This window comes from Setaria italica, chromosome IV (genome assembly GCF_000263155.2).
Source record: "Setaria italica strain Yugu1 chromosome IV, Setaria_italica_v2.0, whole genome shotgun sequence".
In the NCBI taxonomy this organism is placed as follows: domain Eukaryota; kingdom Viridiplantae; phylum Streptophyta; class Magnoliopsida; order Poales; family Poaceae; genus Setaria; species Setaria italica.
Genome location: NC_028453.1, coordinates 38,574,828 through 38,586,026, shown reverse-complemented (window position 1 = coordinate 38,586,026; position 11,199 = coordinate 38,574,828). Strand labels below are relative to the sequence as shown.

At 50.2% G+C, this 11,199-nt stretch overlaps 2 protein-coding genes across 2 annotated transcripts; one reads left to right on the top strand and one right to left on the bottom strand.

Moving 5' to 3' along the window:
• Positions 1–583: 583 nt before the first annotated feature.
• LOC101776484 lies at positions 584–1,463 on the top strand. The gene has a single exon (XM_004966262.4). The coding sequence runs from the start codon at positions 783–785 to the stop codon at positions 1,113–1,115; it is 333 nt and encodes a 110-aa protein (XP_004966319.1). The 5' UTR covers positions 584–782; the 3' UTR covers positions 1,116–1,463.
• Positions 1,464–3,556: 2,093 nt separating this feature from the next.
• Positions 3,557–7,120, bottom strand: LOC101768951 (putative receptor-like protein kinase At3g47110). Its single transcript, XM_004967213.4, has 2 exons — positions 4,365–7,120; positions 3,557–4,257 (listed from the first exon to the last, which is right to left on the bottom strand). Exons 1-2 carry the CDS (start codon positions 7,099–7,101, stop codon positions 3,866–3,868), a joined length of 3,129 nt encoding a protein of 1,042 aa, XP_004967270.1. The 5' UTR covers positions 7,102–7,120; the 3' UTR covers positions 3,557–3,865.
• Positions 7,121–11,199: the final 4,079 nt, after the last annotated feature.

Here is an 11,199-nt window from a genome sequence, read left to right as displayed (position 1 = left end):
CCTCCCCCTCTCCGGCCTCGGTACTCCAAAAACCTAGCTCGGTGCCGGCGCCTGTCCTCGTCTCGTCGGGAGGCTCGCCGCGTCTCACGCTGCACGAAGCACGATCCCACCAGCTCACAGGGTGACAGTGACACATGGAGTATGCTAGCAGCCAACGAAAGAAAAATACTGTAGAACAGTGTCCATTGTCAAAAGCACGGTTTATTCCTGCTCTCCCCACACGATAATCTTCTTCTTTTTTTGTTCAATCGGTAGAAGCAGGAGTAGCTCACAAGCTTCCTTGATTCCTGGAGCTCAAGCATCCTCCTCTGCCGGCGAGCTAGTGAGCCGCTCGCTTGCTCCCGGCCCTAATCATGAGCTCATCCCCCCTTTGGAGGCAAAAGGTCGAGTAGAGTGGTTCGTAGCTTATCCTCAGTTCAAGGCTTCAAGGTTCAAGGCATTTTTCCGTAACTTTATCCTGAAATAGAATACTAAAAAGGCCAAGGCACCGCACCTACTCTACGCTCGCCGTACTCGTATTTTTATCCACGGATCACATGGCGCAAACGGGAAACCGCGCTGCATGCCCACCGTCACCGCGCGAACCACCCCGCGCTCCCCGTTTCGCACCACCCCAACTCCGCAGCTCGGCTCCCTATAAAATCACACGCCCGGTCACGCCACCACCCACCCCATTCCATTTTCCGTTCCGTTCCACCAAGACCACCGCGCTGCTTCCTTCGCCAGCCAACGCGCCGCCCGGATCGGAGCCACCAAGGTTCAGCGGGAACAAGGAGATCGTGATGGCAGAGGCCGGCAGCGCTGCCGCTTCGAGCGCGAGGGGCCCGTCGGCGTCGTCGTCGGGGTGCCGCGGGGGGCGCGGGTGCGGGCTGGCGCTGGGGAGGCTTGTGCGGAAGCTGCGGCGGCAGAGCCGGATGCTTGTGTGCACGGCGACGGCGGCCGGGGCGCGCCACGGCCACGCCGCGTCGTCTTCGTCGTCCGCGCGGTGCCTCCAGTACGACGCGCTCAGCTACGCGCGCAACTTCGACTTCGGCACCGCGCTGGACGGCAGCGACGGCGGCTACTCCTTCGCCTCACGGTTCGTGCTCGCCGCCCCGGCGCGGCGGCCGCAGTAGAGGAAGACGAGGCCAGAGCGGATCGGAGGCGCCAACACGGCCGGTTTAGTAGCTAGTGCTGCAAGTACTGCTAGCTCATTAGCCTGCCATTGGCGCGTTAGCAGCTGGTAGCTAGAGTCGATCAGTTCGTTAGGTGCAGTGGTTTTTGTACTGTCTCTTGTAGCAGGTGGTTGTGTTTATACGAGATGTGGTGGTGGCTGTAAGAGTTCCCCCGGCAGGCATCCTTGACACCTTTTTTCACTTTGGTTGGGGGAGGGAGTCAGAGGAGGAGATGTTCTAAAGATTACAGTGAACAAGATGGCTTTAAGGTTCATCTACAATTTCTAATCCTGATTTTCTTAAGATTTATTTGTTTACTGCCTTCCTAAATTACCTAGACTATATCCTGCGAAGGAAAATTTAATTCATGGAGAACAAGAACATGGACACATGGTCAGTTTACCAGGCAGGGTGCTCCACGGGGCAGATCAGCTGCTTGACTACTTGTCAGTGACCCGTTAGTCTAGTACGGAGTACAGTAGTAGAGACAGCTGTCGAGTCCAGTGATGGGCTGCGGCATAGATGAGGGAGGGAAGCTGCGAGATGGGGGCGAGGCTGGCAAGGTTTGATTGCATCCAGTGAAGTGGTTGGTGCCAGTAGTACAATTATTGCTGGCCGCTGCAGAGGGCGGGCTGACTGCAAGTCACGGACACCACCGTGATTATTCGGATCCAAGCAGACTGCCGTAGTGCAGCGCCTGCCCCACGAGATGACGGGGGGTGCATCTGCGGATCTGCGATCGGGATCAGCGGCGACGGCGAGGCGCAGGCAAAAAGAGTAACTGGCCGCATTGATTCGCGGAGCAGCAGCTATTTTTCCTCCAATGGGCTGGGCCTGCCAACGTGGAAAGCAGGCTTTCTGTTGATGTCAACGGGACATCCAATTTGGGCCTAAAAGGCTGCCATTTAGTTGGGCTTCACTGCAGACCACCACCACCAACATAGTTGAAAGCAGCCAGGCCCATGTACCTCTAGACTTTTCTCTACTAATGCTGGCTGTGCGGTTGTTTTGGCAACCGAAAGCAGAAGAGCTGACAACTCGATGAAAGAAACAAAATCCATCTAAATTTTTGTCAACTGTGAGCTAAGTCAACAGTTGAGGGAAGAAAAAACTTGTAGCTCTCAACGTTTGAAATGCCTAATATTTCTTTTCGCGAAATTCGAACATCTTTTTTATAGTGTGACTTAACACCTACTTTTTTTTGTTGTGGTATATACTCCTCTACTTGTCAATAATTACTAGAACAGTGCGCGATCTATTTGGTTTGGAATTTATATTTTTATGGTTGAATGGAGCACACAATATGTATGCAATATCAAAGACTGAACTTTGAAAAGTATCTTGTAATAAATTCAAGTATCGAGATGTTATTTTTTTCTAGATTTAATTTTTTTATCGGATACCTTTGGTTGTAACGAAGCCAACGAAAGCTAACTTATAATTTTTATCATTTTTCTATGTTTCAAAGTGTCTGGGTGCATCAAGTAAGCCAAAGTGATATTCGATTTATTAGTTAACAAATTATCAATTTGTATCTCTATCATTTTTCTATGTTTTCATTTCTATTTTGCAAAGTGACAGTCAATTTATTAGTTAATAAATTATCATTTTGCATCTCTATCATTTTTTTACATCTTTATTTATATTACTTGTGGGTTGGATGGCGAGGTGATTTCATTAAAGGTAGAGGGTTTTCTTATAAAATTACATGAGAGAGGTCTGTGGACTGTGGGTTGTATTCCGACAAAGTATGGGTTTTTTTTAAAAAAATTGTGTGAGAGGCCTTGGATGGTGGGTTCGATTCCGACGATGTTCGGGATTTTTTTAAATATTTTGATAAAGTTTGGGTTTTTTTGGAAAAAATTCTATGAGGCCTTTAGACTGATGGTTTGATTTCGACAAATTTTGGGGTGTGTTTTGAAAAATTGTCAGGAACATGGGCCTGCAGGCCGGACTTTGACAAAGTTCGGGGCTTTTTAAAAAATTTGAGGTCTTTGGACTGCTGGTTTGATTTTAATAAAGTTTGAGGTGTTTTTTGAAAAATCGCCATCCACACTTCGCCCGACGTCTGGAACCTTTTATGGCGACGTGGAGAGCCTCTGGCCTTGAGTAAAAGATATGGCAGGTCCTTTGGAAAGAAAAAAAAACAAAGTAATTGTGGGCTGAATATGCAGCATAGTATTATTAGTGGCCCACCAAGCAGTATTTGGCCTTTGGATCTGGCCAGCTCCTTAAAAAGCGGCCCTCCATCGTCTTGTTTCACTTCTCCTGCGTTGCGCGTTGCCAGTTGCCCACGAGTCGTAACCATCTTCAATTAAAAGAAAATAAATTAAACAAATGAATCCAGTCAGCCTGCGCAATAGTCGCAAGTCAAAACTTTCCAAAGAAAAATAAGCCTTCCAAGCTAGTGCCATTATTTCGTCTGCAGTACTTTTAACTATCTACATACAAGGCAGAACAGTAACTGTGCCACTGTTGTAAAAAAGGAAAAATCATAGCAAAATACCAAATTAGGTTAGTGGTATCCTAATCCTTCGTGCCAGTGTTACAAAAAAAGGGTAAAGGTGATGGACTTTGTGAGAAAAAATTGAGTTCTGAACACATAAACCCCACCTCACAAGTATGCAGTAAAGGTTAATTCAGAGAAGTACAGAACACATTTCTTGTCCATCTGACCATTTCCATAGCTCTGAATTTGGATTCCCTGAGTCTCACTGACCATATGCACGAGCGCAAGCGTCTCTGATCAAGCAAAGCTCTGCAGCTGCATCACTCATGGCCATTCTTTGGCATGGCGTTTTCCTACAGCAGCTGAGCCCGACTCTTATGGCAGAAACCAAGCAATCATACACTGTTGCACACAATTCGCTTTCCTCCGATGAAGATGACACAACCCCACTGAATAATTCCTCTTCCAGCAGCAGGGCCGGATCAAGAATCCGCTCTATCTTATCCGGGAACGCCTCACCTACAAACTCCGGTAGCGTCAGGCCATCTCTGAATGCATCGCTGGTTGGCGCTTTCCCGACAAAAATCTCAAGAAGCATAATCCCAAAGCTGTATACATCACCATAGGTCGAGACCTTCCCTGACGTGCCGTATTCTGAACAGTGCAAAAGAAGAGTGCTAGTTTAGAGTTTAGACAAGTGACATTGGCATGCAAATGCAATGGTGAATGCAGAAGAACTAGAAATAGTACTGTGGCATTACCTGGCGCGACATAGCCAATTGTGCCTCTGATGCCGATAGTGCTTTCAGTATTTTCAAATCCATGGCTTTCTGGATCAAGAAGCAGCTTGGCGAGGCCAAAGTCGCCGATGCAGGCCGTCATGTCTTCACCAAGGAGAACGTTCCCTGGCTTCAGATCGCAGTGGATGATCGGTGGTTCACAGCAGCTGTGGAGGTACTTGAGAGCGTCGGCGATGTCCACGGCGATGTTGAACCTCTGGATTATGCTCAGGACACGCCCTTCCGTGACGTCAAGCAAGCTCGGGTGCAGCCACCTGTCCAGGCTGTAATTGGGCATGAAATCGAACACCAGAGCTCTGAAATCGTTACCCTCGGCGTCGATGCTGGAGCAGCAGGTGACGATGCTGATCAGGTTGCGGTGCTTGACCCTTCGCAGAGCCTCGCATTCCGACAGGAAGGTCTTGGAAGCACCGATTTGCTGGAGATGGAACACCTTCACCGCCACCACGACATCCTGGAGCTCGAAGCTCCCCTTCGTCTTCAGTGGCAGGATCCCTTGGTACACGGATCCGTACTTCCCGGCGCCGATGAGGTTGCCATTGGAAAAGTCTTCGGTTGCTTTCGCCAGTTCGGCGTAAGAAACCCTCGGATAATTGTTGCCATTGAGCATGCTTCGAGTCGTGGTGTCTGAAGCAATCCTTGACCTCCTCCTCATCCTGCGGCACCGGAGCAGAGCGAATAGCATGGCGAAGCAGAGAGCAAAGCCAACGATGGGCAACGCGATCTTGAGGATCAGGTGATCGACCCGGGTGGACTTGGTTCGCCGGCAAGGCGGCAGACGGAGCGGCGCCGCGCCGCCGCAGAGCGCCCCGTTGCCGGTCATCTTAAACCCGGTCGTGTTCGCGAACACGCCGAGCGTTGGGACCCGGCCCTCGAGGTGGTTGTGAGACACGTCGAGCTCGATCAGGGAGCTCACGTTCTCCAACCCTGCCGGAATGCCGCCGGACAAGCCGTTCCGTGACAGGTACAGCTCCTGGAGTCCGGTCATCTGGCTGAGCTCCGGCGGGATGCTTCCGGTCAGTTCGTTGCTCGTCAGGTTCAGCTTCCTGAGCCCCTTCAACCTGCTCAGAGACGATGGGATGCTCCCGGTGAAGAGATTCCTGTCCAGACCGAGGAAATCCAGGCTCTGGCAGCTCCCAAGCTCGGCGGGCACCTCGCCAGAGAAGCGGTTCCCGGAGAGCGCCATGATTGCGAGCTGCACGAGCTGGCCCACCTCGTGGGGGAGCCGGCCGTCGAGTCGGTTGTCCGACAGGTCCATCGCCCACGACAACGACGGCAGGAGGAATAGTTGCCGAGGGACGCGGCCGGTGAGCTTGTTGCCGGAGAGGTTAATCAGTGTGAGCCGCTGCAGGTTGCCGATGCTGGAAGGGATCGATCCGTTCAGCGAGTTGCTGCTCAAGTCAAGGCTTAGAAGCTGCGAGAGGTAGCCAATGGAGGATGGCATCGGCCCGGTTAGCTTGTTCTCCTGCAGTCGCAATTCCTGGAGATTCTTCAGCCTCCCAATGCCTTCCGGGATGATGCCGGTGAGAAGATTCGAGCTGAGATCCAAGGTTTGCAGCCCGACTAGGTTCCCGATGCCTGAAGGTATCACGCCGGATATGCGGTTGCCGCCGAGGCTCAGCGTCCGGAGCTCCGGCGAGAGGCGGGCGACGGAGCCCGGCATCGCGCCGCCGAGATTGTTGCCGTCGAGGTAGATTTCAACAAGCCCGCTGCTGTTGGTTAAGCCCTCCAAGAACTCCCAGCCGCCGGCGTCGCTGGCTGTGAGCTTGTTGTTGGACAGCTCGAGCGACTCCATGGCTGTGAGCCTGCCGATCCCTGGTGGCACGTGCCCGGTGAAGCTGTTGCTGGCGAGGCTGAGGGCCTGCAAGCTCGACGCCATGGCGAGCGACGCCGGGATCGGCCCGCTGAGGTTGTTCCCGCCGAGGAAGAGGTACCGGAGGTCCGGCCAGCGCGCGCCGGCGTCGGCGGGGAGCTGCCCGTGAAAATCGTTGTTGGCGATGGAGAATTCTTGCAGCGACGACATGTTGAAGAAGCCCGGCGGGATCTCGCCGGTGAGGCGGTTCTGGTAGACGGTGAAGACCCGGAGGTCGGGGAGGCGCGAGAGGGCCTCGGGGATGCCGCCTTCGAGAAGGTTCTGGTCGAACTGGAGCGCCCGGATCCAGGTGATGTTCCCGAGCGACGGCGGGATGCGGCCGGAGAGCGCGTTGTGGCCGAGCCAGAGGACGGTGAGGTTGCGCAGCGAGTCGAGCCACCCCGGGACGCCGCCGGTGAGGTGGTTGTTGTTGAGGAACGCGACGGCGAGGGCGCTGCAGTTGCGGAGCGCGTCGGGTATCTCGCCCTCGAACTTGTTGTCGCAGAGGCTGAGGTACGAGAGGTGCTGGAGCCGGCCGAGGCTCGCCGGGATCCTTCCCGAGACGCCGTTGTCGGTGAGGTTGAGGACCTCGAGGCGCTCCAGGTCGCCGACGGCCGGGGACAGCGTCCCGGTGAGGCCGTGGCCGGACACGTCCAGCGACGTGACGCGCCCCGCGGCGCAGGTCACGCCCGGCCACCGGCAGAAGTGCGCCGTGTCGTTCCACGACCGGAGCTTGCCGGACGGGTCGGTCACGGCGGCCTTGAACGCCAGCAGCGCGTCCCGGTCGGTGCCTGCCGCCGCCGCCACCGCCAATGCGCCCAGTTGCAAGAGCAAGAGCAGCGCCATGAATCCTGCTCCAGCTCCACCTCGCATAGCAGTTTATCTGCTCTGTGCCGTGTGACTAGCTGGAGGCACAGTAGCTTGCAGCTTCCAAGCTTGTGAAGCTTCCACTTATATAGTGGGGCTCGAGCACGGTCGTCCATTGGATTTTGGAGGATGGACGGCGTCGTCGTTTGTTAGCTCTGCTGCAATGGCGACGAACCAGGAGATTCAGAATTTCAGACACGTCGCAATCTCACACTTGACTGAAACCTAGCGGTGGATTACAAATTTCGTCCCTTTTCTTTTTTGGCTTGTTTGGGCTGACTTCTTCTTGAGAAGCCTCGTAGCAGCAGCGACGGCGTCTAATGGGTGCTGAGAAAAACTAGCTAAGCTTGTTTATTGCAGTGACACGGTGTTTGACATTATCTTGTTGAGACCAGCTAGCATCGTCTTAAAAAATTAGCTAATCTTTTTTTCCATGTGTTGGCGCACTTGGTGCAAATTTGTTTGCACGTTCTGAAACTGCAAACAGAAGGAATGCCCCCTCCTGTGGAGGAGGCTGAATCGCCTGGAATGTTTTGGCTTGCAATTATTGCACGCTGCTCTACATTCCTTTCGTTTTTATAAGGCGGCTTACTACCGCTGACTCCGAGTTCTTGCTTATTAGAGGATGGGTATTTTGTGCTCGAGATCACATGGGAGATGCTGGATGCAGCCATGGTGGGAGCAGGAAAAATCGGATGGGTATCCAAGCTGCGTTGGAAGCTACTTTATCAAAAAAAAAAAGCTGCGTTGGAAGCTGAGATGTCAAATATCCTAGTCCGAACAGATGCTACTGTGGCGGATATTCTGTTCTTTTTTTTCGAAATTATGATATTCTGTTCTTGGAGCTTAAGCATTTGATAGCTTTCAGATGCGCTTCGTGTAAATTTTCTTATTGCCCGGCCTACGAGCTTGTAATACTGACGGTAATAATAACTCTGTCGCGGATATTCTGATCTTGGAGCTTAAGAATTTGTCTAGCATCATGGTTTAATGGGAAAAGAAAAAAAAACATTGACGCTGACAGAGAGAAAGCTTTGATGCCGCAAACTGGGCCAAGGCCTTTCCTTTACTTTTTAGCGAGCTGTGAAGTGTGGTCGTTACCATAAAAGGCCCACTGCTTAATGGGCCGCCACCAGGACTAACCACACATTAGGCCTAGCTGATACTACCTATTTTCTCTGAACGGAATTTCTATGATTCTATCTGCAACCAAACGCACCCTAAGAGGATCCAAACACAAATTTTGTTTTTTTAAATGAAATCTACAAGCATTTTTCCCTTAAATGATAGTGGATAAGGAACGTGGCTCCCCTCATTTTCATGTACTTATATGTTTATTATGTTTTTTCCCTCGAACCCTTTGGATACAGTTCAAAAAAAAGAAAGAGGAAAAACCATGGATGCACTGTGCCACTGTCATGGTTACTGACGCACGCTAGCTTACAGTTGAACACAGTTGCCTGGTGGTATGGCATTGGCATATGTATTCACATGAACGTATTCACACCACACCAGTACACGACCAGGAGGCACAAGGAAAGCTACGTGTGTGCGGCCTGTATCTCTCTGTCCGCCCTTTTCCTTCAACCCTCTGGTTGCAGTGCAGGAAAAAAAATGTTGCAATTGAGTTATTTCACATAAATCCCTACGTGGCTCATGTAACAGGGTTGGAGTACTGGTAGACAGCTTTTGACTTCTCACCCAACCATTGTTCACCGAAAAGTCGCCACCTTTTTTTTACTGAAACCCATAAATGGCAGCAGGGACGTACATGAGGCCAGACGATGCATCACCAACCGTTCGGTCAGTCAGTGCCAGCAAAAGCAGGCCATGCACACGCAGTCTGTTTCGCCATGTTACGGGGCCTGCGTCATCGCGGGCTCGATGTGCTCGATTACTCGGAGGAGCATTTGGAGCTCGTCCGTCCTTATCCTCCCAACACCCAGCCCGTGCCGCCGTCAGCGTTAGGTACGTAACGTCCGATGCGGATTCCATTTCTAGTGGCACTATACTGTCAAAATGCTATCCTCAGCCCGGTAAAAAATTCAGCAAGATCTACCGCGCAGGAATCACCAAGAAATCCAGCAGAAAGAAAGAGCCACGAGAGGAGGGGAGGATCTAGCAGTCAACGCGTGCGCGGCGAGACCAGACCGGAACACACGGAGACACACGCAGCTGTCAGGCTGTCGCTGGCGCTGACACTAGTTTAACCGTCAAAACCCCTGTCCTTTCCGTAGGCGACAATAATTGGAGCTTTCGATGCCGCCACCACCAGCAGCAGAGTACGATGCTTAACCCCAGCCGTGCGGTACCATCTCCCAACTAACCCACCTCATCCCCCATCATCGTCACGAACCGCCCGTTTCCTTCCATGCCGCTTGCCGCCGCCGACACGTGGGCCAGAAGGCCACCTGGGCGGATGGGCCCCGGGCCCAGGCCGAGCCGAGAGCGGCGGCGGAAGAATGAGAGAGGGGACCGCGGCGCGTACCGGGCGGGAGTGGTAGCGGGTCTAACTGGACCCGGGAAGGGGGCTCGGGACCCGGCAGCGAGCGCCCGGTGGTGCTGCCATAGGCTGCGAGCTGAGAATGTAGGGCCTGATTGCCCAACTAAAATCATGGCATGTCTAGAACTATCAATTGGTTCATTACCAAAAATTAACATGCCAATATTTATAGCCAAAATTAAGGCAAGTCACTCAAAAGGGTGGAAAGTATTGGTACCAAACCAAATAGATACCAAAATTTATTACCCTAACTTTGGCACGCCCTAGTTTTGGCAAGTCTTGAATTTGGCATGCCCTAATTTTAGCTTGGTAAGAATTGGAACCCAACCAATCAAGCTCTTAGTGCCAATTTTTGCCAAGCCAAGGTCATAGCATGCCAAAATTAGGACTTGCCAAAAATCCAGGCATGCCAAAGTTAGGGCACAAAATTTAGGTATTCACTTGGTTTGGTGCCAAAGTATGGCAACCAATACCTTTTTCTATCATGAACTTTAAGAAGTTTCTAGAAACCTGCCATAATTTTGGCTATAAACATTGGCATGCCAATTTTTCTTGTAGTGAAGCAATTCATAGTCAAATTTTTTAATCATGCTGAGTAAAAATTGGTAGCGAACCAGGGTCGGTCATGCATTGCAGAAGGCGACATATCAGCTGTTGTCACCTTCTGTTGCTAGCCTACAGCCTGATTGGTGGGCTACATGGGTGAAATAATCAAGTAGAGTAACAGCTCACTAGAGTTGGTGATGTCATCCACATGCAAGAGGGTTCGAAACTAAAAAAGTCATAACTCTTGAACCGGACCTTCAAATCAAATTTCGATTATATCATTAAATTTTTTATAACAAGATCTTCAAAACAAGGCCCCACTTGACTATGTTTGGAGAATATTTTTTTTAAAAAATATTTTTTAGATACGAATTTATTAGTTATGACTACTGCGAACAAATGCTTGAACACCACGAACAAATAACTATTTTTTGCAAAAAAATTAAACATATTCTTTGAATTCATATATTTTGTTCGATGTGTACGATTGTTTTATTCCATGGGTTTGTATAATTTGTTCCACGTGTATATGTCTTACAGAATATGCAACCTTGAATAAAAAATGTGAATAAAAAAGTTCATCTAAATATAGTCACGTGGGATCTTGTTGTAAAGCTTTTATTGTCAGAAATCCAATGGTGCAATCGGAATTTAATTTTGATGCTCGGTGTAAGATTTTTAGTTTTTTAAGTTTCAAACAGGTTGCATGCATGCAAGAGTCCGTGGAGAGAGTATGCATGCATGCAGAAAAGATAAAAATGATGACTCGACCCACATGCATGAAAATCCAAAAGTTAAAAAAAGTCATAACTTCTAAACCGAACATCCAAATTAAATTTTAGTTGTACCATTATGTTTATTACGATGAATCTTCAATACAAGACTCCATTTGGTAATATTTTTTAAAAAAATATTTTTTACATACAGTTAATTAGTTCTGACTACTGCGAACAAATACGTGAACACCACGAACAAATTGAATAAAAAATGGTACAATGCGAACAAAAAGATTGAACATCACGAACATT